This window comes from Stegostoma tigrinum, chromosome 49, assembly GCF_030684315.1.
Source record: "Stegostoma tigrinum isolate sSteTig4 chromosome 49, sSteTig4.hap1, whole genome shotgun sequence".
In the NCBI taxonomy this organism is placed as follows: Eukaryota; Metazoa; Chordata; class Chondrichthyes; order Orectolobiformes; family Stegostomatidae; genus Stegostoma; species Stegostoma tigrinum.
The window spans coordinates 2,221,877-2,243,379 of record NC_081402.1 but is presented as its reverse complement, the minus strand read 5'-3'; the positions used below and the strand labels follow the sequence as shown (position 1 = coordinate 2,243,379).

The 21,503-nt window shown below is 55.8% G+C and overlaps 1 protein-coding gene across 3 annotated transcripts in view; it reads right to left on the bottom strand.

The window, feature by feature from the left end:
* Positions 1–334: 334 nt before the first annotated feature.
* The window catches only part of ptpn18 (protein tyrosine phosphatase non-receptor type 18), a 48,143-nt gene continuing 26,974 nt past the window's right edge, over positions 335–21,503 (bottom strand). For 2 of the 3 annotated variants that reach the window (XM_048526060.2, XM_048526059.2), the window contains 12 exons: positions 20,471–20,533; positions 18,929–19,077; positions 18,179–18,245; positions 16,535–16,612; positions 15,978–16,067; positions 10,558–10,634; positions 9,520–9,887; positions 4,671–4,742; positions 2,438–2,511; positions 1,915–1,942; positions 1,593–1,673; positions 335–578 (listed from right to left, as the gene is read on the bottom strand). In XM_048526060.2, coding sequence (XP_048382017.1) covers positions 505–578; positions 1,593–1,673; positions 1,915–1,942; positions 2,438–2,511; positions 4,671–4,742; positions 9,520–9,887; positions 10,558–10,634; positions 15,978–16,067; positions 16,535–16,612; positions 18,179–18,245; positions 18,929–19,077; positions 20,471–20,533 — 1,221 coding nt within the window. In that variant the 3' untranslated portion in view covers positions 335–504. The remainder of the gene's footprint in view (positions 579–1,592; positions 1,674–1,914; positions 1,943–2,437; positions 2,512–4,670; positions 4,743–9,519; positions 9,888–10,557; positions 10,635–15,977; positions 16,068–16,534; positions 16,613–18,178; positions 18,246–18,928; positions 19,078–20,470; positions 20,534–21,503) is intronic. The other variant, XM_048526061.2, reaches the window with a different exon arrangement.

Below are 21,503 nucleotides of genomic sequence, written 5' to 3'. Positions count from 1 at the left end.
GTCCTTCTTGGGGGTGGGAAGGGAACGGGTTTGGAAGGTGCTGTTAGCGAGTCGCTGCGGTGTGTCCTGTAGATGGTACACACTGTTGCTGCTGTGTGTCGGTGTAGGGAGTGTTGGAACTTAGCCGAGCATTCCTAGTGGGCCCACCTGCCGCTGTGTGTTGGTGGAGGGAGTGCGTGTTGAAGGTGGGGTGGGGGCGGGGATCACGTTGATCAAGTGGGAGGGATGGCTGATTTGTCCTGGATGGCACTGAGCTTCTTGAGTTTTCGATACGAGATAAACACAGCTCCAGTCACACGTACACCAACATTTCTCTCTCAAACACGCAGGAACACAGAGTGAAATTCATTATATTGTTCAACTCAAAGAACAGAAAGGTGGTGAAGACAAACCCCAGAACACTCCCACTAGCAGCTGGGTCTTCAGGCTCTGCCACCCCACACCTCCTTCCCCAAACCTTCAGCGTCAGACACTCCAGACCCTTGGCCGGATTTTGGTTTGGTCTCAGTGACTGTACACGGCCCACGCCTCCGGAGGGGGACGAGGGCCCTTCGGCTTTGCAACTCGAGCATTGAAACCTGTCAGGAGAATGGGACACAGTCAGAGACGGTGACACACGGAGGGCGAGGGCGAGGGGGAGTGAGGAGGGGATGAGGTAGAGGGTGAGAAGGAGGCTGAGTAGGAGATCGAGGGTGAGAGGGAGGGGGGAGGCCAAATGGGTAGGGAAAGGTGAGAGGGCGAGAGGAAGGGGAGGGCAAGACCGAGGTTGAAGGCGAGAGTGAGGAGGAGGATGAGCAGTGAGATACAGGGCGGAGGAGTGGTAAGATGACATGTCAAGTTTGGGTGAGGGCGAGAGGGAGGGGTAATGTGGGGGTGAGGGAGAAGGCAGAGGGGGAGGCAAAAGGTGAGTGGGAGGTGAGGGTTAAGTGGAGGGTGAGGGCTCGTGTGTGAGAGAGGGGGTGAGGGAGAGGGCTACAGGGGATGGCAAGGTTGAGGGGGAGGGAAATGGGAGGAGAGGGGGAGGGGAAGGCGATGATGAGAAGGTGAAGGAATGGGAGGATGAAAGGAGGGGGAGTGCAAGGGGGGGCTTAGGCGAGAGGGAGGATGGGTGAGTGCAATGGCAAGGAAGGCAACGGAGGAGGACAGCATGAGGGTGAAGGAGGGGAAGGATGAGAGGGCAAGGTTGGGCCAAGGGAGGTGGGGAGCAATAGCGACAAGGTGAGGGAGGAGGGTGCTAACAAGAGGGTGAGCGGGGAGGAGAGAATGAGGGTGAAGGGTGCGTGGGAGGGGGAGGGCGCGTGGGAAGGGGAGAGTGATGGCAAGAGGGCAAAAGAGGGGGAGCACATGAGGGTGACGGAGGGGAGGACAAGAGGGCAAGTCTGGGTGAGTTGCAGGATGAGGGGGAGGGAGCGGACGGGAGGGAGGGAGGGAGGGGGTATGGGTCAGGGGGAGGGCGAGAGGGAATGTAATGTTGCTGGGCAGGGGGGGTGATGTCCTGGCGGGATAGGGGTGGTGGTAGGAAGAGTGTGATGTTGCGGTGTGGGGGCGGGGGACTGGTGGTGATGACCTGGTTCATCCTCACATGTTCTTACCCAGTCCACTGGAGCTGAAACTGGAAGCAATAGAAAGACCAGCAACATCTTCATAAGCTGCGTCAGAGCTGGGAGTGGCACCTGAAACAGAGAGAGAGAGACACACACAGAGAGTGGGCACACGAGTGAGAGAGACAGACACTGGATGTAGATAGACAGATAGAGCATGATGAAAAGAGAGAGTGAGAGCCAGGGGGAGACAGAAAAAGACAGAGTAGGGGCAAGGGGTCAGGGAGAGCAGGGGTCAGGGAGAGGGCCCTTAGCTACTGAAGGGCACACCTTCTCGCTGGCTCTCTGGGGATACTTGATCCCAGTTCCTTACCTTTCTTTTCGATTCCTCCTAGGACTGCCTGTTAGGACGAAGAATGGATCCATCAATCAACTTGGATCACAACGATCTAAAGTCAGACAGTGAGTGAATCTGCTCCAGAGCGAGAGACGGCTCCCTCCCTGAGAGACTGCACCCCACCACCAGCTTCGCTGCCTGGGGAGGGGCCATGTCCCTATCACCGAGACTCTCCCCCACACTCTCTCAACCCCCACACCCAACTCACTGACTCCACCTCCACTCACCGAGGCTCTCCCTCATAATCCCCGAGCCGCCCCCAAAGCTCACTGACTCTACTTCCACTCACTGAGACTCTCCCCTACAGTGACCCCTCCCCCTCCTCACACCCACTCACTGATCCCATTCCTCCTTACTGCGCCCCCATCTTGACCCTACTGGCCCTCACTGAAACCCTTCGCCCCTCACTTAAGAACCGCCCCTTCACTGATCCCCACGTCCCCCCTCCTCCCGCACCAACTCCCTCCCCCAAAAACCCCAACCCAATAGGGTCACTGACCGGTTTGAAGGGTCCAGGTAGCTTGCTGGTCCGGTTCCTACTGTCCATGACTGGGGAGGAGGCTGGAACCTCACCTGGGGATGGCAGGGGCAGAGAGGTAGGAGTGGGGGAAGAGCGGGAGAGGGGGAGAGCGGGCGGGAAAGGAAGTGGGAGCGGGAGAGTGGGAGAGCGGGAGAGCGGAGGGGGAGAGGGGGGGAGCGGGAGGAGGGGGAGCGGGAGGAGGGGGAGAGCGGGAGAGGAGGGAGAGAGCGGGAGAGGAGGGAGAGAGCGGGAGAGGAGGGAGAGAGCGGGAGAGGAGGGAGAGAGCGGGAGAGGAGGGAGAGAGCGGGGGAGGAGGGAGAGAGCGGGAGGGGGAGGGAGAGAGCGGGAGGGGGAGGGAGAGAGCGGGAGGGGGAGGGAGAGAGCGGGAGGGGGAGGGAGAGAGCGGGAGGGGGAGGGAGAGAGCGGGAGGGGGAGGGAGAGAGCGGGAGGGGGAGGGAGAGAGCGGGAGGGGGAGGGAGAGAGCGGGAGGGGGAGGGAGAGAGCGGGAGGGGGAGGGAGAGAGCGGGAGGGGGAGGGGGGGAGCGGGAGGGGGAGGGGGGGAGCGGGAGGGGGGGAGCGGGAGGGGGGGAGCGGGAGGGGGGGAGCGGGAGGGGGGGAGCGGGAGGGGGGGAGCGGGAGGGGGGAGCGGGAGGGGGGGAGCGGGAGGGGGGGAGCGGGAGGGGGGGAGCGGGAGGGGGGGAGCGGGAGGGGGGGAGCGGGGGAGGGGGGGAGCGGGGGAGGGGGGGAGCGGGGGAGGGGGGGAGCGGGAGGGCGGGAGGGGGAGAGCGGGAGGGGGAGAGCGGGAGGGGGAGAGCGGGAGGGGGAGAGCGGGAGGGGGAGAGCGGGAGGGGGAGAGCGGGAGGGGGAGAGCGAGGGGGCGAGCGAGGGGGCGAGCGAGGGGGCGAGCGAGGGGGCGAGCGAGGGGGCGAGAGAGGGGGCGAGAGAGGGGGCGAGAGAGGGGGCGAGAGAGGGGGCGAGAGAGGGGGCGAGAGAGGGGTCGAGAGAGGGGGCGAGCGGGCGCGAGACGGGGCGAGCGGGCGCGAGACGGGGCGAGCGGGCGCGAGAGGGGGCGAGCGGGCGCGAGAGGGGGCGAGCGGGCGCGAGAGGGGGCGAGCGGGCGCGAGAGGGGGCGAGCGGGCGCGAGAGGGGGCGAGCGGGCGCGAGAGGGGGCGAGCGGGCGCGAGAGGGGGCGAGAGGGGGCGAGCGGGCGCGAGAGGGGGCGAGAGGGGGCGAGAGGGGGCGAGAGGGGGCGAGAGGGGGCGAGCGGGCGCGAGAGGGCGCGAGCGGGCGCGAGAGGGGGCGAGCGGGCGAGAGAGGGGGCGAGCGGGCGAGAGAGGGGGCGAGCGGGCGAGAGAGGGGGCGAGCGGGCGAGAGAGGGGGCGGGTGCGAGGAGGAGTAGTGAAAGGGGAGCGAGAGGGGGTGGGGGAAAGAGGGGTGAGTGAGAGGGGGATCAGGGGGGGTGGACAGGGAGTTCGGGGGGGGGGGGGGGAATGAGAGGGAAGCCAAGGAATAGGGGGAGGAAGGGGTTGTAAAGAGAGATGGAGAGGGAGAGGGAGAGAGTAGGAGAGAGTGAGCAAGGAACAGACAGTGGGAAGGGGTAGCGGGACAGAGAGAGTGGGGAGAGATGGAGGGAAAAGGTCGGCGGGGGAAGAGAGCGGGATGGGCAGAGAGAAACAGACATGGAGAGACAGCGAGACATGGAGAGAGAGAGAGAGAGAGAGAGAGAGAGAGAGAGAGAGAGAGAGAGGGAGACAGAGGGGGATGGTGCAGAAACAGAGGGAGAGAGCGAGAGTGAGAGAGAGCGGGGGCACACAGAGGGAAAGGAGATTGTTAGATGACTATCCCATGCTGAGGTATCCCGCAGTGGGGTTAGGTGGTTGTGGGAATCGGGACAGCAGAAGGTGCAAGTTCCTCCTGGATAACTGGGAGTAATGGTGGTCAGTGGGGGAGAATGACGGATGGGCCACTTGGGTGATGGATGGCATTGGGGCACCTCCCTGGGTCATGAGGAGGGGGGAGGCGGAGAGGGTGGGTTGGGGGGGGTGCGGTGACAGGACTGAGGTGGTGTGGTTCCTCAGGGAATAGTTGGGGGCAGGGAGAGGGAAGAGCCCAGATTGTGGGGGGAGGGGGCATCCTTCTGGGTAATGGACGTGGGTGTAAAGAGAATGCGGTTGAGTCACTGGGAAGACACGTCACAGCGAGTGCGACTTACCGGGGTCCTGTATGACGTAGGAATCAGCTGTTCGTTCAGGGAGCGAGGGAGCCCATTCTGCAGTGTCCTCATCTGTAGGCAGGAGATCAGCATCCATTAACTCCCTCAGAGATAGCCCTCAACTTGGGAGTCCCAGTCACCGCTCAAACTACAGCTCCCCATTTCCCAAATACCCTGGGGTAAGTCTGAAGATGTGGGCACTGTCGGTGGGCCAGCACTGAGGGAGCGCCGCACCGTCGGAGGGTCAACGCAGAGGGAGCACTGCTCCAGAGGATTAGGGCTGAGGGAGCACCATACCAGCTCACATCAATGAGAAATAAGCCTTGCTGTTTGTTGCAGATTATTCTGCTCTGAACGCTGCTACACATCAGATAACTGTGATCCGGTGTCATCTATGTACAGAATCGGGTGAAGCCCAAAGAATGAACACAATCATAGAATTGTGTAGGAGGCATCCATTCAATCTATGGAACGCACCAGTTCTATTCCCCCGACTGCCAATCTCCCACCAATTTCCCAATATCCCTGCATCCCATTTCTACCCAAATCTCTTTCAAATGCACCTCTTGAATGCCTCAAATGAACCAGCTCCTACCACTACCCTTCCTTGGGAACAGCTTCTCCCCATCGACTCCTCCAGTCCTGAGCTCATGATTTTGAACACCTCTATCAGATCTCCCTCTCTCAGTCACCTTCTCTCTGAGGGTGAACGGTCTCCAAGTGTTCTTAATCTCTCCCTATTGCTGCGGTTGCTCCCTGGAACCATTCTGGTGAATCATGTTCCCTCTCCCTTTCACGTTCCCCCACCCTCTCACGTTCCCACTCCCTCTCCCTCCCAATGCATCAACATCGCTCCAATAATGTGGGACCCACAACACTCCTGCTGATGTCTAACAAGTGTATAAGTTCAACGTCACCTTCTCACTCTGTGCTCCTGTTTGTAGAACCGAGGGCACTGTCTGCTTTATTTACTGCTCTCTCTGCCTGTCCTTTCACCTTCAGTGATCTGTGCACATCTACACCACTGCTCCTGATGCCCCATTGTATGCTGTCTTTCAATGTTCTTCCAACCAAAGTGTGTCACCTTTGAACTCCAATACACACCTTCCTCCAGCCTGGAAAATATCCATGGACCCTTACTCTCTGTTCTCCATCACTGCCAATTTTGTATCTGCATTATGTCTGTCCCTTTCATACCATGACCTGTAACTTTCTCCTTAAGTCTGCTGTGTGGCACAGAGCTTTCTTCTCTCTCACTGTAGCCTGAGCAGATCTTTTGCAATCATACTGAATTGGAACGGGCCTTTGGCCCACCGTGGTAATGCTGACCTACAAACATTAAACTGCACTTGTCTCATTTACCTGTGCTTGGTCTGTAGGCATTTTAAGGGCTCATCCAGGTGCTTCTTAAATGCTGTGAGAGTACCTGTCTCCATCACCGTCTCAGGCAGCACCTTCCATATTCCTACAAACCCCAGGGTAAAAAATATGTTTCTTCAAATCTCTTCTAAACCACTTACTCCTCACCTTAAACTGATGTCCTCTGGCCTTAGGCACATCTGCCATGGGAAAAAGATTCTCATGATTTGCCCTGTCTATGCCTTTTGTAATTTTGTACACCTCAATCAGATCCCTCTTCTGCTCCAGGGAAAACAAATGCAGCCTATCCAGTCTCTCCTCATTCCTGAGGCTTTCCTTCCCAGGCTACATCCTGGTGAATCTCCTCGGCACCTTCCCCAGTGCAATCATGTGCTTCTGATAGTGTGGCCTCCAGAACTGCACACTATATCCCATCTGTGGCCTAACCAATGTCTTACAAAGTTGTAACAAGACTTCCTTGCTCCTACGTTCTATGCCCCAGCTAATGAAAGTGAGTATCACTTCTTCACCACCCTGACCACTTGTGCTGCACCTTCACGGAGCTATGGACTTGTTAACAAAGGTTCCTTTGTTCCTCAGTACTCCCTTGGGACCCACCGTGCCTTGTGCATATCCTCCCACTTTTGTAAAGATAGACACTCATATTCATTCAGCACTCTCCCATGCCCAGGCCTCCGTCTGGAAATCCTGATTGGCACTTCCTGTTCCTGCAGACTCCCTTGATGTTAACTGCAAGGCTTTTCTCAAAATCCCTCATTGCCTTTCAACCTCCTGCTCCCCAAGATTTCAGCGCTCCTGTTAATTCTTGTATGCATTTTTCACCCATCACAAGGACACCATTTTTCTTTCCAACGCTGATTCCTACTTCCTTTGTCACATAGGGGAGCATGGATCTGTTGGCCCTGCCTTTCCCATTTGAGGAGACAGCCTTTGAATGTACCTGAACCACCTACACCCTAATGATGGCTCATTGTTCAGTTACTGTTCCTCCTACCACTCTGTTATTCCAGTCAATCCTGCTCAGCTCTCGTTCTAGGCCCAGTGAGGTCAGCTTCCCGCCAACTCGTTTTCATGGACGTGGGTAAAGGAGGCATGGTTAGTATGTTTGCAGTTGACACCAAAATCGGTGGTAAAAGCAGACAGTGAAGGAGGTCATCTCAGACCACAACGGGATCCTGATCAATTGGGTCACTGTGCGCCAGATGGAGTTTAATTCAGAGAAATGCCAGATGTTGCATTTTGGTGAGGCAAAATGGGTCAGCACTTAATGGTACAGTCCTGGGGAATGTTGCTGAAAGAGGGTGAGGTACACAGTTCCTTGAAAGTGGAGTCACAGGTAGACACAGACTGGCGAAGGTGGCATTTGGCATGCATGCCTTCATTGGTGACAGCATTGGGTACAGAGGGTGGGAATGTCATATTTTGGCTGTACTAGACATTGATAAAGACATATTTGGAGTACTGCGTACAGTTCTGGCTGACCTGCTATAGGAAGGATGTTATTAGACTGGAGATACTTTAAAGAAGCATGTTATCAAGGCCGGGAAGCTTGAGTTATAAGGGAAGGCTGGGACGTTTTTGCCCTTGGAGGCTGAGGGGTAACCATACAGAGATTTATAAAATAATGAGGGACCTAGATAAGGTGAACAGCCAGCATGTTTTTCCCCCAAAAGCCAGAGGGCATAGTTTTAACGTGAGAGGAGAAAGATTTAAAAAGGAGTTGAGGGGAAACTTTTCCACACAGAGGGTGGTGCGTGTATGGTTCAAGCTGCCAGAAGACGTGGTGGGGGTGGTTGGTACATGGATAGAGGGACAGGGACCCAATGTTGGCAAATGAGACTAGTTCTGATTGGGAAAGCTGGTCGGTATGGATGAGTGAGGCTGAAAGGTCTGCTTCCGTGCTGCGTATATGGTGGTCATTCGCTCTGAAATGCTCTATAAGGTTTCCCATCAGCCTCCAGGGGAAAAAAATGGACCGGTCATCAAAGGTATAGAAAGGAGAGCTAACTACAATCTGAGGTGTGAGGCGGCTGCCATCTGACTTGAAAGCAAATCGGCCATTTGAGACATAAACCTGACCTTCACACAAAATCATTAAGCTCTCTAAAAAGCTCCAAAGGTACCAAGGCATTCTTTTAGTTCAAAGTTCTCACAGAAGAAATTACAGAAAAAATAGCGAAAGAGAAGACACTCCTGACAGATGATTGATGGAGGAGATGGAACATCTAGAAGACACATTCTGTGCAAACTTGGAGCGATTAAGTTTTAATTTATTGCTATCTCTATTAATTAGGTTTATGAAAGTGGGGTTTGTGTTTATTTGAACAGCATCCCAAAGGAATACAAGGGGAAAGGCGAGTTTCTCCGGATGTTTTGGAACTAATGATTAGCAAGGTCCTTCTATTCCCATCAATATGGATTATGGTTTGTGTTTTGGTTTAATTATTAGAGAACTTTGACTTCCACTTCACCATCTGTCACCTCCTCCAACCCCTACACCCCCTCCCTATCTCTGTCACCCCCTCCAGCCCCCTACACCCCCTCCCTATCTCTGTCACCTCCTCCAACCCCTACACCCCCTCCCTATCTCTGTCACCCCCTCCAGCCCCCTACACCCCCTCCCTATCTCTGTCACCTCCTCCAACCCCTACACCCCCTCCCTATCTCTGTCACCCCCTCCAGCCCCCTACACCCCCTCCCTATCTCTGTCACCTCCTCCAACCCCTACAAACCCTCCCTATCTCTGTCACCCCCTCCAGCCCCCTACACCCCCTCCCTATCTCTGTCACCACTTCCAGCCCCCTACACCCCCTCCCTATCTGTCACCACTTCCAGCCCCCTACACCCCCTCCCTATCTCTGCCACTTCCTCTAGCTCCTGTTTGTGCTCTCCGAATTCCGGCCTCTGATCATCCCTATTCCCATCGCTCTGCCATTGGGGGTTGTCTGCACCATCTGGCTTGCTTTCCCCACCATGTTGCCTGCACTCTCCCCCAAGTCCATGATATTCACCCCTCCCCTTCTCCTTGTGCCACCCATGTCCTCTCTTCCTGAATGTCTCTCTCTGTCTCCCCTTCCCCTTGTCTCCCCTCTCTCCACCCCACACCCACCTTCTCCTTGTTTTGCTGTACTGTCTCTCCGGGTCTCACCTCCTCCCTGACTCTCCTGCTCCCACGGTTAATGCGCTCTCCATCCGCCTCGCCCTCCATCAACCCCTCCCCGACGTTGTCACGTTAAGGCACTCCCCCACCGCCCAGTTCCCATTTGACTGAGCTCTGGGTCTCCTCCCCCTCACAAGGCTTGGAACAAGATGTCCAAGCAACGCTGGCAGGTGCCTGGCCAAGTGCTTTTTGGGAGCTGCCTCAACGTAGCTCGCTGCGCCGCGTGTGGGAGCCTCTTTATCTGGGCTTGCCCCAGCACTCCCCACCGAGCGCGTGTTGGGCACCGTGTCACTGCAGGACTCTCCTTACCCGTGTGGGAGATGGGCTCAGAGCCCTGCTGCCCAAAAGCGATGGTGGAGTAGGAGATGGTGGAGATGTGAGGAGCAGCTGCAGGTGTGGACAAGGGATGCAGGTTGGTGCACTGGGTCGTCTGCGGCAGTACCCGGGGACCATTATCGAAGCCCACAGCGCTGTACGACGAGGAGGCAGACGATGACAACGGGCGCCCAGGGGCCTGGCCGAGGTTCTCGTAGGCGCAGCCTGAGGAGGAGGGCAGGACGTAGGAGGAGACAGGCCTCGGGTCCCCACCCTCTCTCCGCCGTCCTACGGCTGCATACGTGGCTCCAGCTGCCCCCTGCGATGCCATGGAGCCTGGGGCCTGAGCTCCGAGCGCCGGGCTGATGGTGGGGCAAATCATCGTGACGTCCAGTTAAAACCCACCAGGGAGACAAGGGGGAGAAGGAGAGAGAGAGAGAGAGAGAGAGAGAGAGAGAGCAATGAAACAAGGGTTAGTTCGATCCAGGTCACAACATCAGTCCCCCGATAAATCAAGAAATAAACCCACCCCAACTCTCTTAAACTGAAAGCAATGCTCCCTTTACATTGTCCCCTGTCAAGCATTCCCAGTATAGGGACAGCACAGTGACCCATACAGTGTAAAGCTCCTTCGACACTGTCCTCACATCAAATACTCCCAAGACAGGGACAGCACGGGGTTAGATACAGAGTAAAGCTTCCTCTACACTGTCCCCCATCAAACACTCCCAGGACAGGGACAACATGGGGTTAGGTACAGAGTAAAGCTCCCTCTACACTGTCCCCCAACAAACATTCCCAGGCCAGGGACAGCACGGGGTTAGGTACAGAGTAAAGCTTCTGCTACGCTGCTCCCCCCATCAAACACTCCCAGGCCAGGGACAGCACGGGGTTAGGTGCAGAGTAAAGCTACCTCTACACTGTTCCCCCACCAGGCACTCCCAGGACAGGGACAGCATGAGGGATTTCTCCAGCCTGCAGGTTCTTCTCCCACCCCGGGCCCCCTCCCTCTCAGTGCTGAAACAGACTTACCTTCGAGGTTCGCTCGATGCAGCCGCTTTCGGTGGCGGGGGTTGTCTCACGTCCAGCGCCCCACAGGGCCTCCCGTCCTGTGGTCAGATCCGTGGGGAAAGAGGGATGAGGTGTCGGGGTTGGGTGGTGGACAAAGAGAACATACGCTGTGAGAGCTACCTAGGTGGACAGAGGGAGGGAGAGCCTGGTAACAGGGTGGGGGTTGAGGCCTGGCAAGAGTTTGCGAGGCACCGTCTAGAGGAAGTCAGGCTACATGATGAGGTGAGTTTCGCTTCCTCCTTGCACAGCAATGACAGAGAGGCACAGAGAGTGCAATTAACCCTTGGCCTGCCTGCAGCGTACACGTCACATGCTCAGAGACTCAAGCGAGCCCACCTCACACGCCCCATTGTGCTCCTCGGGTCTTTCATGATCACAAAAGACAGTGCTTCAGCGCCGGCCCTCCGACGGTGCCCGCTCCCTCTGCGCCGGCCCTCCGACGGTGCAGAGGAGGAGTGGGAGAGAGAAAGGAATACAAAGAAAGCATGGGAGAAAGGGAGTGTGTGTTACAGAGATGGGGGGAGGAAATGGTGGGAGATGGTTCAGAGATGGACAGAGGCAGTGGAGAGGTGGGACCGAGAGGAAGAGATAAGATGGGTGAGGCAATGTGAGGGGAGCCAAGGGAAAATCAGGAACTGGGAAGGAGGGGGAGCTGGATGGCGTGTCTGTGCGTGCGCGCGCGCATGCAGGAGTGCTGAAAAGATTGAGACTTGTTTGAGTGGAATAAACACTACCTGCTGCGACAAGGTAATGGGAAACTTTGGGATAGTTATGAATCCTGTAGGAGGCAGACCAGTCTTGATTGTTTTGTTAAGTAAGTGGTCAGAGAGACTGAATAAGCCGCATCTCCTTTACTCTACACAATTCTCCGTGTTAGATCGGAAGGTGGAATCTCCTCTTACACTATACTACCCTGAATTATCCAAACAACACAGAAGATAGGGACACCAGTGCACTCCATGTAGCCATCTGCGTGTGGTCTGAAGAGTTCATCTGGCGACACCTGTCCCAACAAGACAGAGGCATTGGGAAACCAGGATATGTCAACAAAAAGGGAAGTTTCCATTTCTGAGGATAAAGAACCAAAACAAAACACTTGCAGCAAAACTGAACACCGAGCAATTCTTCAAACAGATTAGAGAGAGACCAGGAAGGGAAAAAAAGTTTCGCCAATCCAGGAGGCTGCGTGAAGCAGTGCCATGTGGGAGTAGTCTGCAGGACAAGTTTAACCAATGAGTCGGCAGAGGGTCAGAACTGATAAATCCCCAGTACAGAGGAAAGACTTTAAACACGGCTGTGATTCGGGGTGGAAAAAGCAGGAGCTTTTTCAGTGTGTAAAGCCCCTACAACAAATCCCAGGCAAGCCATCGTTATTACAAAATGAAACTTGCTAAAAAAAGAGTACCTAATCACAATGGGACATTGCATCAGAAGTTGTACAGCTGGGCTAAATAGAACACAAGATCGGGCACCTTGGAGTAAACAATTATTTTGGTGTAGAACAGCTTCTAAGCTGCATGCTAAGTCAGAAGCTGAACATGTAAATGCACTTCTGTGCACAACTGGGAATATAGCAGATGATGTTCCTGCTCTCCAAGGGTTCAAAGAGGCACCAGACTTTTCAAAGAGTTCCTGAAACCCTTGGACAGTTAACTTAACCGTAGAACTACTAAATATTGATGTTTTTCAAGAATTCTAACTGGAAGAATCCACAGAGGATTCCTTAACAATCTCTATAGACAAGCAGAGGGATGTGACAACAGTGAAGTGCACAGGAGTCTGAACTGTATTACTGGTGTACCAGGTATTACTGATGAGTTTTTGTCAGACCAATGACAGCCCACAGAAGACCGAACCCCAGAGAAGTCTATTTATTCAGAGAGGTAGTGGCAATAGAAGTCTGGAAGAAACACAGATCATTCTAAGGGGAGAATATAAACTTGATATTGGAGATCTTCAGAATGCACTCACTAAGCAAAATACAGAAGCACATGATAAACCAGTGTAGTGGTTAGGACAGAGGCCAGGACCTTGCTAATACTGTCGAGGTGAAAAATGTCACAGTTGTGAACAGCATGGAATGCTTTCTTTACAAGACATTAGGTAACTTTCAGAGAATGCATGGAGGGCAGACAGAACAAGCAAAGAGACTAGAGAATTGTTCACTCAAGTGGATATACGAGGTAGAGCAATCTCTGGTAGAAGATAGACCCAAGGTTTTCCCCGGGGAAATCATTGATCCAGAGCAGGAATGTTGGCAGGTGTACATTTAAATCACGGAGCATCTCACCAATTTCAAAGGTAGACACTGGAGTGTCAACGTTTATATTATGAAAAGGTGAACTTTGCTGGTGGATGAAGTACTAAGAATGAAGTAAGATGAAGTACTATGAAGTACTAAGGCATTACTTGCTTACCAAGTACTGTGACTAGACTTCAACCATGTGGACCAGCGGCATAGTAAATACATATTCATAATGACTTTCTAACACAGGGTCCTCCACAACAGTTGGAAAGCTGTTGGGGTGTCAAAAAGCTACACAATGACACAACAGGTCCCTTTCAGAGAATGTGTCAAATCAAGAGAGAGTCACGGGACAGCTATGTAAAAAAACTGCACAAACAGAGAGCGTGGTTAAGTTACAACACAAGTATTGTATGCAGTTCTGGAATCCACATGACACGAGAGAAATCATAGTGCTGCAGCAGAGATTTACCAGGATGTCGCCTGGCGCTGCAGCAGAGATTTACCAGGATGTCACCTGGCGCTGCAGAAAAGATTTACCAGGATGTCGCCTGGCACTGCAGCAGAGATTTACCAGGATGTCGCCTGGCACTGCAGCAGAGATTTACCAGGACGTCGCCTGGCACTGCAGCAGAGATTTACCAGGACGTCGCCTGGCGCTGCAGCAGAGATTTACCAGGACGTCGCCTGGTGCTGCAGAAAAGATTTACCAGGATGTCGCCTGATGCTACAGCAGAGATTTACCAGGATGTCGCCTGGTGCTGCAGCACAGATTTTACCAGGATGTCGCCTGGCGCTGCAGAAAAGATTTACCAGGACGTCGCCTGGTGCTGCAGAAAAGATTTACCAGGATGTTGCCTGATGCTACAGCAGAGATTTACCAGGATGTCGCCTGGTGCTGCAGCACAGATTTTACCAGGATGTCGCCTGGCGCTGCAGAAAAGATTTACCAGGATGTCGCCTGATGCTACAGCAGAGATTTACCAGGATGTCGCCTGGTGCTGCAGCACAGATTTTACCAGGATGTCGCCTGGCGCTGCAGAAAAGATTTACCAGGACGTCGCCTGGTGCTGCAGAAAAGATTTACCAGGATGTCGCCTGATGCTACAGCAGAGATTTACCAGGACGTCGCCTGGTGCTGCAGCACAGATTTTACCAGGATGTCGCCTGGCGCTGCAGAAAAGATTTACCAGGACGTCGCCTGGTGCTGCAGAAAAGATTTACCAGGATGTCGCCTGATGCTACAGCAGAGATTTACCAGGACGTCGCCTGGTGCTGCAGAAAAGATTTACCAGGATGTCGCCTGGTGCTGCAGCAGAGATTTACCAGGATGTCGCCTGGTGCTGCAGAAAAGATTTACCAGGATGTCGCCTGATGCTACAGCAGAGATTTACCAGGATGTCGCCTGGTGCTGCAGCACAGATTTTACCAGGATGTCGCCTGACGCTGCAGAAAAGATTTACCAGGACGTCGCCTGGTGCTGCAGAAAAGATTTACCAGGATGTCGCCTGATGCTACAGCAGAGATTTACCAGGATGTCGCCTGGTGCTGCAGCACAGATTTTACCAGGATGTCGCCTGGCGCTGCAGAAAAGATTTACCAGGATGTCGCCTGATGCTGCAGCAGAGATTTTACCAGGATGTCGCCTGGTGCTGCAGAAAAGATTTACCAGGATGTCACCTGGTGCTGCAGCAGAGATTTACCAGGATGTCACCTTGGGCGGGACAGTTGCAGTGAGGAGGAGAGATTGGATAGACTGGGCTGGTTTTCCTTAGAGCAGATGGGATGGAGAGGGAACATGGCTGAGGTGTACAAAATGATGAGTAGCATAGATAGGGTAGACAGAAGAAACCTTTCCCCTCGATGAGGGATCATTGACTTTGGGGGCATTGATTTAAGGTGAGGGGCAGGAGGTGAAGATGTGCTCACCCAGAGGATGGTGGGAAAATCTGGAAATTGCTGCCTCTAAGGGTGATAGAGGCAGAAACTCTCATCGGAGTGACGAAGGATATGGGCGTGGATTTGCGATGTTAAGATCGTGAAGCAAGTACAAATCCAAGTCATTAGATGGTTGCTTTTGACTGGCACAGACTCAATGGGCCAAAGATGGAAAGCAACCAGATCAGATACCAAGTTCCAACAAACGTGGAGAACAAATGTAATCAAAGAGACAGTGGCTGCACAGGGTAAAGGTGACTGTCAGGAGCGTGGCACAGTGACAGAAGTACGACAACAAATCCACTCGCTTGTGCAGGGGCTGGGGGAGACAGGTTTCAGAGGAACATCGACAAACTCAACTCGTAGGGAAAAATCGTCAGAAACCACAACGGATATCACTTGTATTACAAGTGAGGAAGTGGACCAAATGAAGTGAGAAATGTATCAGGATAGATCGACAGTGAAAGGTTCAAGATACGTAAAGGTACAGGGAAATGGGGGACAGGGATGTTGGGGGGGGGGGGGCGGGAGACGGGGCAGTGGCGGGGGGAGGGTGGCGGGGGGGCGTGGCGGGGGGAGGGAGACGGCGGGGGCGTGGCGGGGGGGCGGGAGACGGCGGGGGCGTGGCGGGGGGGCGGGAGACGGCGGGGGCGTGGCGGGGGGGCGGGAGCGAGGCGGCGGGGGCGTGGCAGGGGGGAGCGAGACGGCGGGGGCGTGGCAGGGGGGAGCGAGACGGCGGGGGCGTGGCAGGGGGGAGCGAGACGGCGGGGGCGTGGCAGGGGGGAGCGAGACGGCGGGGGAGAAAGTGAGTTGGGGGGAAAAGAGGGTGATGGGGGGGGGGATGTAGGTGATGGCTGTTGGCAGGGAGAGGGAGATGCGGGTGGTGATGGAAAGTGGGCAATGGGAAGGGGCTGGGAGCAAGAGGGAGGGGGTGGGGAAAGAGATCTCATGGCATGGGAAGATTGGAGGGTGTGAAAGGGGCAGAAAGAGAGGGTAGGGGTGTCAAAGAGAACGTCTCTTTCCCAGAGTGTAGAGATAGGTGGGGGAAAGAGAGAGGGAGAGATAGAGTGAGGTAGAGAGCAGGAGAGAATAAGAGTGAGAAGGGAGAAATGTGAACCCAGGGAGATAATCCGCGCTCTAATTTGTGAACATGACGAGAATGAGGAGAGTGGGGTGGTTCACTGAAAGTAGCTCCTACCTTCTCCAAGTTTTCATAATCGTGTTCAGCAGCTTCCAGCTCTCTCTGAAACATCTCAGCTATAATCCGATAGGTAAACTCATACTGATCCTGTGAGGAGAAGACAAATTACTCGGTGGCGGTGGTGGGGGGAGGTGATGTAGTGTGGTCGTCTAGCTCTTCACTGGCCTCAGGGGTGTGGGTGGAAAACTTGGGCACTGAGGGGCAAGGGAGGGAGACAATGGGGACAGTGTAGAGGGAGCTTGACTCTGTATCTAACCCTGTGCTGACCCTGTCCTGGGAGTGTTTGATGGGGTTGCGGGGTTGGGGTGCAGCAGTGTAGAGGGAGCTTTACTCTGTATCTAACCCCCCTGTACTGGGAGTGTTTGATGGGTGGACACAGTGTAGAGAGGACTTTACTCTGTATCTAACCCAGTGCTGTCCTGGCCTTGAGCATTTGATAGGAGACAGTGTGCAGACAGCTTTACTTCTAGTTTAAAATAGTAGAAGCAGCTTCTCCCTGTACACAATGGTGTTGGGAGGTGGGGGCGTGGGGTAGAATTGACGTCCACACTCACCTTAGTCTGCACGGCCACCGGTCTCTGTTGTCGCATCTCCTTCACCATGTCCATTACGGCGAAGTCTTTGCTAATCGCCTGTAACAGAAAAGGGAGCTTCAGCGACCTTCCTAATGCCTCACCTTGCCCCAGAACAACCAGGAGAGTCCAGGGACCCCTCCACTGCCAATCAAACGGCCTTCAGCGATCGCTCCGATGGGTTCTGGGTAGGCAATGGTCTCTGAAACGTTGACATGTGGCAGGCAATGGCCGAGTGGCATTATTGCTGGGTGAATAATCTGGGGACCTGGTTTCAAATCCCACCGTGGCAGATGGTGGAATCCAAGTTCAATGAAAATACAGAGTCTAACGATGACTATGATCGTCAAGAAAAACCCACCCGGTTCACTAATGCCCTTTAGGGAAGGAAACTGCCATCCTTACCTGGTCTGGGCTACATGTGACTCCAGACCCACAGCAATGTGGTTGACTTAACCGCCCTCTGGGCAAAAAATGCTGGCCCAGACAGTGATGCCCACATCCCATGACTGAAATTCTAAAAACACACAGGAGCAGTAGTCGGCCATGCAGGCCCTCAAGCCTGCTCCACCATTCAATAGGATTGTAGCTGATCATCCAACACAGTGCCCTGTTCCCACTTCCTCCCTTTAGCTTAAAGAAGTATATCCAACTCCTTCCCAAAAACATTCTCTCTTCCGGCCCTGACCACTTTCTGTAGCAGAGAAAACCACAGACTCCCCACTCTCTGGGTGAAGACATTTCTTGCCAGTTCTACCTCGTCTCCTTTAGGCCGTGACACCCCAGCCCCCAACTACCGCCTCCAGGTTCTGGACTCACATCCCCAAGGGAACGTCCCTCCTGTGTACACCCCGCCCCCTCCCCCAACCTCCTGCCTAATCCTGTTCGAATTTTAGAGGTTTCTATGCGATTCTTCTAAAGCCCAGGCAACACAGTCCCTAAGTGACCTAGTCTCTCTTCACGCCCAGCGCCAGTCCTGAGCCCCAAATGAAGAACAGAAAGCAAAGGGTCTCTCACCACGACAACACGGCCTCAGTTTCCCGACACCAATCGTTTTGCCACCTCACAAAGTACATTGCCATTTGTTGACTGGAAGTAGGGATTCCAGACTGGATATAAAGAGCCGGCAATTGGCAAGGCACATGGTGGGAAGGGGGAGGAGTTTGGGGAAATCGATACAGCGCTATCAGGAGAGTGCGGGGCAGTGGGATTAGTTTGAGGAAGGATACAGGGCTATGGGGAGGGAGCAGGGCAGTGGGATTAGTTTGGGGACGGATACAGGGCTATGGGGAGGGAGCAGGGCAGTGGGATTAGTTTGGGGATGAATACTGGGCTATAGGAGAGAGCGGGGCAGTGGGATTAGTTTGGGGACGGATACAGGGCTATGGGGAGAGCGGGGCAGTGGGGCAGTGGGATTAGTTTGGGGACGGATACAGGGCTATGGGGAGGGAGCGGGGCAGTGGGGCAGTGGGATTAGTTTGGGGATGGATACAGGGCTATGGGGACGGAGCGGGGCAGTGGGATTAGTTTGGGGGGTGAAAGAGGACTGAATGGCTATTTTCTAGGCCACAGGCAGGTGGGAAGGGGTGGAAAAGATTCTGATGCTGGGTTGAAAGTTGAGCTCACCTTCCTCAGCAGCATACTGCGAACATAGTCAACGGTACAGATAACACCAGTTCTTCCACATCCCGCACTGCCAGAGAAATCGCAGGTTACTCATGACCAACACGACATTACTCCCCACTTAGCTCCTACCTGTTAACCCCATCTCTCCATACTCTCTGCAGCTCTGGAGCCCATTCAATCACCTGCTAAGACCCTGAATATCAGAGATTGGGGGGGTGGGGGGGAGATCCAACCAAGGATCCGACTAAGGGATCCAACAGGGTCCAGCAGAGGTAGATTCCATTCCTCACACACAGTGGGATGTGAGTTGGAATCTCTCTCTCTCCCCACACCCAACCATGCGCCAAATGTCGAGGCTCAAGGCGGTCTGCCTCCTGTTCCTGTGTAACAGACTTGAAGTGGCAGGCGCAGGAGCAGGCGCTGTCGGACGGTCAGCGCCGAGGGGAGCGGGCGCTGTCGGACGGTCAGCGCCGAGGGGAGCGGGCGCTGTCGGACGGTCAGCGCCGAGGGGAGCAGGCGCTGTCAAGGGATGGCAGCGAGGGAGGGGGCTCTGTCGTGGGTTTGGGCCCTGAGGGAGCTGGGTGTTGTCAGAGGGTCGGCTCCAAGGGAGTGGGTACTATCGGGGGGTCAGTGCCAAGAGAGCAGCTGCAACACAGCCCACTGCACACATCCCCTATGGCGTCTCTCCATCTGCCTACCGGTTAGCGGGTGGAGTCGCTCAGAGGGAATTTGTGCCGGAGCTAGCCTTACCTGCAGTGGACGCAGATGGGGGACTTCAGCGATCCCTGCGACTTGTGCACCAGGTCGATCATCTCCAAGAGGGAGTCAAAATCTTTTGGAATGCCGTGATCGGGCCACGCACTGTACTGGAACTGGACAATAGATCGCTGATCCACATCCTGATTGGGGGTGGGGGGGAGCGGAGAAACAGTGTAGAGGAAGTTTTACTCTGTATCTAACCCTATATGTCCCTGGTGCCTTCTCTGCAGCCCACCCCCTCACAAGCAGAGTTTCGCACATCAGACAGAGATGGTGGTCCTACTGCAACCCTCCCGACGTCAACTCAGAAACCTCTCCCTGGCTCAGCTTATCCACTGGGATGCCTTGACTTTGCCCTCTTTACCTCTGGGGATTGAGGTGGTGAAATTCAGAAGGGTGGGGTGGTCAGTCCCGACTTGTGTCTCTCTCCGCATCCCCCATCAACCCCACAGTAGAACACGGATGGAGGACATTGATTTCATTGAGGAGCTTGACAAGGTAAATGGAGATGGGCTGTTTTGTGTGATGGAGGAGGGCAACCAGGGAGCTGGCAAGCAAGAGGGAGGGGGAGGAGGGCAGTTGAGGGTGGAGAAACGAGTTGGAGGGAGAGGGTTGAGAGGGGAGGGGGTGAGGGGAGAAAGCTGGGGAATGTCAATGGAGTTAGAATATTTCCTGTGATGGAGAAATGGACCCAGGTTCCTGGCAAGTGAGTGGAGAGGGGTGTTTAGTGGAAGTGTGGGGTGGAGCATTGAGGGTGGGAAACGGCTTTTGAGTGCAGGAGGGGAGAGAGGGGCAAGAACGAGAGGGAGTGGAGCAGGCGAGGCGTGCATGAACGGTTAAAGGGTTGAGAAGGGGTAGGCAAGAGGAGGAGGGGGTGTGAGGTGGGAGGGGGCGGGGAGGGGTGCAAGGCGGAGGGGTGAAAGGTCGGGGGTGGGGAGAGGTGGTGGGGACGAGTGGCAAAAGAAGGGCGAAGGGTAAGAAGGTGGGAGGATGAGAGGCGGACGGAAGGGTGGGAGAGGTAGTGGAGGGATGGGAAAGAGGGGCAACAGGAGTGTAGTTGGGAGGGTAAGCGGAGAGGACAGGTGAGAAAGGAGGAGGAGGGGAGACAGGTGAGGGGGCAGTGGGAGGGGAGAGAGACGGAAGGGGCAGGGGGTGATAGGTGACAAGGGGAGAGATGAAAGGGAGAGAGGCGGAGGGAGGGGAGGGGAGGGGGTGAGAGAAAGGGTGGGTTGTGAGAGAAGGGGTGGGGGGGGGGAGGGATGAGGGAGGGGAGTGGTGATGGGTGGAGGCGAGGGAGTGAGAGGGGACAACAGAAGGAGGGAGCAGGTAAAGAGACAGGGATGGTGACAGGATTTGGGGGAGAAGGAGAGAGTAAATGGACAAAGGAAATGATAGGAACATGCTGAGTGAGATGAGGGAAGGGTGCTCAGGGAGACAGTTGGGAGCAATATGGAAGGGGTTCAGGGTAACGGGGAAGGCCAGCGACAGGCAAGGTACAATGAAGGGATCAGGGAACTCAGTTTGTGAACTTACATCCAGCATTGTGACTGATAGTGTCCTAATGGTCACCTCATCCCTGAGGGTCTCTTCACCAACCTGTACACAAAGAGAGAGAACTCACTAATCCAGAGATGGAGAGAGAGGGTGAGAGAAATGCAGCAAGAGGGAGCGCGAGAGAGAGGGAGGGAGGGAGGGAGTGCGCGCAAGAGAGAGGGAGGGAGGGAGCACACGCAAGAGAGAGGGAGGGAGGGAGCGCGAGAGGGAGGGAGGGAGCGCGAAGGGGAGGGAGGGAGCGCGAAGGGGAGGGAGGGAGCGCGAAGGGGAGGGAGGGAGCGCGAAGGGGAGGGAGGGAGCGCGAAGGGGAGGGAGGGAGCGCGAAGGGGAGGGTGGGAGCGCGAAGGGGAGGGTGGGAGCGCGAAGGGGAGGGAGGGAGGGAGGGAGGGAGTGCGCGCGAGAGAGAGGGAGGGAGGGAGCGCGAGAGGGAGGGAGGGAGCGCGAAGGGGAGGGAGGGAGGGAGCGAGCACGCGCAAGAGAGAGGGAGGGAGCGCGAAGGGGAGGGAGGGAGGGAGGGAGGGAGCGCGCGCAAGAGAGAGGGAGGGTGGGAGGGAGGGAGCGCGCGCAAGAGAGAGGGAGGGTGGGAGGGAGGGAGCGTGAAGGGGAGGGAGGGAGCGCGAGGGGGAGGGAGGGAGCGCGAGGGGGAGGGAGGGAGCGCGAGGGGGAGGGAGGGAGCGCGAGGGGGAGGGAGGGAGCGCGAGGGGGAGGGAGGGAGCGCGAGGGGGAGGGAGGGAGCACGAGGGGGAGGGAGGGAGCACGAGGGGGAGGGAGGGAGCACGAGGGGGAGCGCGAGTGGGAGCGCCAGAGGGAGCACGAAAGAGAGGGAGGGAGGGAGCGCGAGAGGGAGGGAGCGCGAGAGGGAGGGAGCGCGAGAGGGAGGGAGCGCGAGAGGGAGGGAGCGCGAGAGGGAGGGAGCGCGAGAGGGAGGGAGCGCGAGAGGGTGGGAGCGCGAGAGGGTGGGAGCGCGAGAGGGTGGGAGCGCGAGAGGGTGGGAGCGCGAGAGGGTGGGAGC